This window comes from Frankliniella occidentalis, unplaced genomic scaffold (genome assembly GCF_000697945.3).
Source record: "Frankliniella occidentalis isolate FOCC.00 unplaced genomic scaffold, Focc_3.1 Scaffold5, whole genome shotgun sequence".
Classification (NCBI taxonomy): domain Eukaryota; kingdom Metazoa; phylum Arthropoda; class Insecta; order Thysanoptera; family Thripidae; genus Frankliniella; species Frankliniella occidentalis.
In genome coordinates, this window is record NW_026267135.1 from 790,551 (window position 1) to 792,918 (window position 2,368).

Genomic DNA, 2,368 nt, shown 5'->3' on the forward strand with positions numbered 1-2,368 from the left:
CCCCCCCCCCACGTGACCCGGTTTTGTCACCAAAGACAAAAACAATAATGACAAAAGCATCGGGAGTCTTGCGTTTCGGCAAGTCAAAGTGCCGACCGGAAATTGGCGTGGCTAGTGGTGGGTCTTCCCCCCACCCCTCCGTGCTGCTTCGACACGCCGGGCATGCCTTGCGACACTCGAGCAGCACACTACTTATGTGGGGGAAAGGCAAAAGTGTAAATCTCCCTGTCGGAACGAAAACGGAAAGCTGGCCGATTTCTCTGGAACTAGTTTGTTTGTTTTATTGTAAAGAGAAGACAAAAAAAATATTGCGTCATATCATTATGGTTGTGGGTCGAAGAACCTCTTCCGAAAAGCGATAGCGCGGGCAGTGCGGAAGCGACTTCCGTATCGCGGTGGTTGAACTGACCCCCTCGGCCCGAGGCGCCGACTCCCAGGTTGGCGTTGGCGCGATGCCCGACTTTCTCTAGACATGCACGATACCCATCCGGGTTTGTTTTTTTGTTTTTTGTGTGTGTTTTTTCTTGTATCTTCCTCCTTTTCCATCGTGTCGTTATCATCGTTTCGTATTCGTGGAGGGGTCACTGGGACAGGGTGCTTCTATTACTGGGCCATTTGTGCTGTTACGTAGAGAAGGGGTGACGACGGTGACAGACAGAAAACAAAAGAAAAGAGGACAGCTGTACATGTTATTTTTTTTATCAAGTTTTATTGAACGTGATACGATATGAACATTATTCACAGATGAATCGTTTATGAAATGCAGTATACATGATTATATAGTTCGCTGTCTGGACGCACATACGAGCCTAGCTAATTATCACAACCTGTTATTATTACAAACAACAAACAGCGTGTTTTAAAACTAATTGTGTGTTCAACTTTAATGAAATGAGGGCTATATCACACAGTGGTTCAGCGTTAGCCGAGTACAGTAGTAATCACCTATTCTTAAGTAGGTACCGATTGACAGACACAGTACAGTACGTTCGAGAGAATCAAAAATTGCTCGAACCGTGCAGACATCTTTATCAAGTTTCCCGTTTGGAGACATAACCGTAAGATCTCAGCTCTGAAACAAACCAAATTAAAAAAGTTTTGTTTAGGGAAAAGTCTCTTTGAAAAAAATAAAGGAGAAGAATAGAAAATATATTCCACTGGAACTTACCCTCAAACAGGGGTGCCTTTTCAAGTACGTGGCCGAACCAGCCATCCCAGTCGACGGGGTCCTTCGTCTTGGTGCCCCCGAAGTCCTTGGGCAACACGCACGGAGGAAGGACTTTGTGCAGAGAGGACAGGTCGCCGTTGTGCCAGGATATCTGCGCGGTGGGTGAAAAACGTCGGTTAAAACAGTTTAGCCGTACAAACGCAATTTCACATGCTGAGCGAAAATCTCTTCACCTTTCTTCTGAACTCCTCCTTCATGAGGGGCTTGACCGCGTTGTAGGTGAGGCTGAACACCCGGGGCGCGTTGACGCAGTACAGGGCCTGCATCTTGACCGGTATGCAGTCCTGCAGGAACTTGAGGGAGACCTTGATCTTGTAGGGCGTGAGCCACCGGACCAGCTTGTAGGAGAAGCGCGTGATGTCCACGAGCACGACGATGCCGTCGCGCTGTACCTCCGGGTCCACGGACAGGGCCTCCATGGTCATGAGGCACGTCTGCAGCACCTCCTCGAACTTGTGCCGGGAGGGGTCCATGTCGCCTGCGACACAACACGTTGCGTGACTTTGTGGTCATTCTAGGACCACGGCGGAGTTGGTTGGTCGAGGACGGCGCGGCGGCATGGCAGCGGGGAGCGCCCCCCCGTGGTCCTCCTACCCTCCGCCAAGTAGATGACCGTAACTGATCGGGTCCGGGTGGCGAGTTGCGCGCCGCCCCCGCGCCCGCCTCCCCCATCGACTGATGACTGAGGCGTGAGTGTATTCTCAAAGAGGCGCCGACTTTTCCTCTGAAAGTGGAAGAGCCCTTAAACCTTCCCCTGCGTCTCTCTTTCTCTCTCTCTCTCTCTCGCACCCAACCCTCCGGCTGTCAGTCAGAGTCTTTTTCCTTTACTCTTTCTGTTTCTTTCTAAATACCCCCGGGGTTTGCCTCTGGGGGGCCGGCGCCGACGGCGGCCCAAGTGAAGTCGTATAATTATACTCTTGGGGGAGAGAGAAGCAGTCGTCGCAAAGAAGACTTCATCAAAATACACGCAATAACTTTTGGAGGGCTTCTTTCGCTAATGCCTTGAGTTTTCATCCTCAAACTCATTGAGACCTGGATCCTGGAAACTCTGGGCTGGGGTCCTCGGGGTTGTGATTTTCTCAGACACTCCCCTCAATTTTCGGAATCCTTCAGCACACTTGTTAGTGTGTCGTGCGTCTT

The 2,368-nt window shown here is 50.7% G+C and overlaps 1 protein-coding gene across 1 annotated transcript; it reads right to left on the bottom strand.

The window, feature by feature from the left end:
• Positions 1 to 1,031: 1,031 nt before the first annotated feature.
• LOC127749918 (clavesin-1-like) lies at positions 1,032 to 1,701 on the bottom strand. Its single transcript, XM_052269975.1, has 3 exons — positions 1,402 to 1,701; positions 1,169 to 1,319; positions 1,032 to 1,072 (listed from the first exon to the last, which is right to left on the bottom strand). The coding sequence occupies exons 1-3, from the start codon at positions 1,699 to 1,701 to the stop codon at positions 1,032 to 1,034; spliced, it is 492 nt and encodes a 163-aa protein (XP_052125935.1).
• Positions 1,702 to 2,368: the final 667 nt, after the last annotated feature.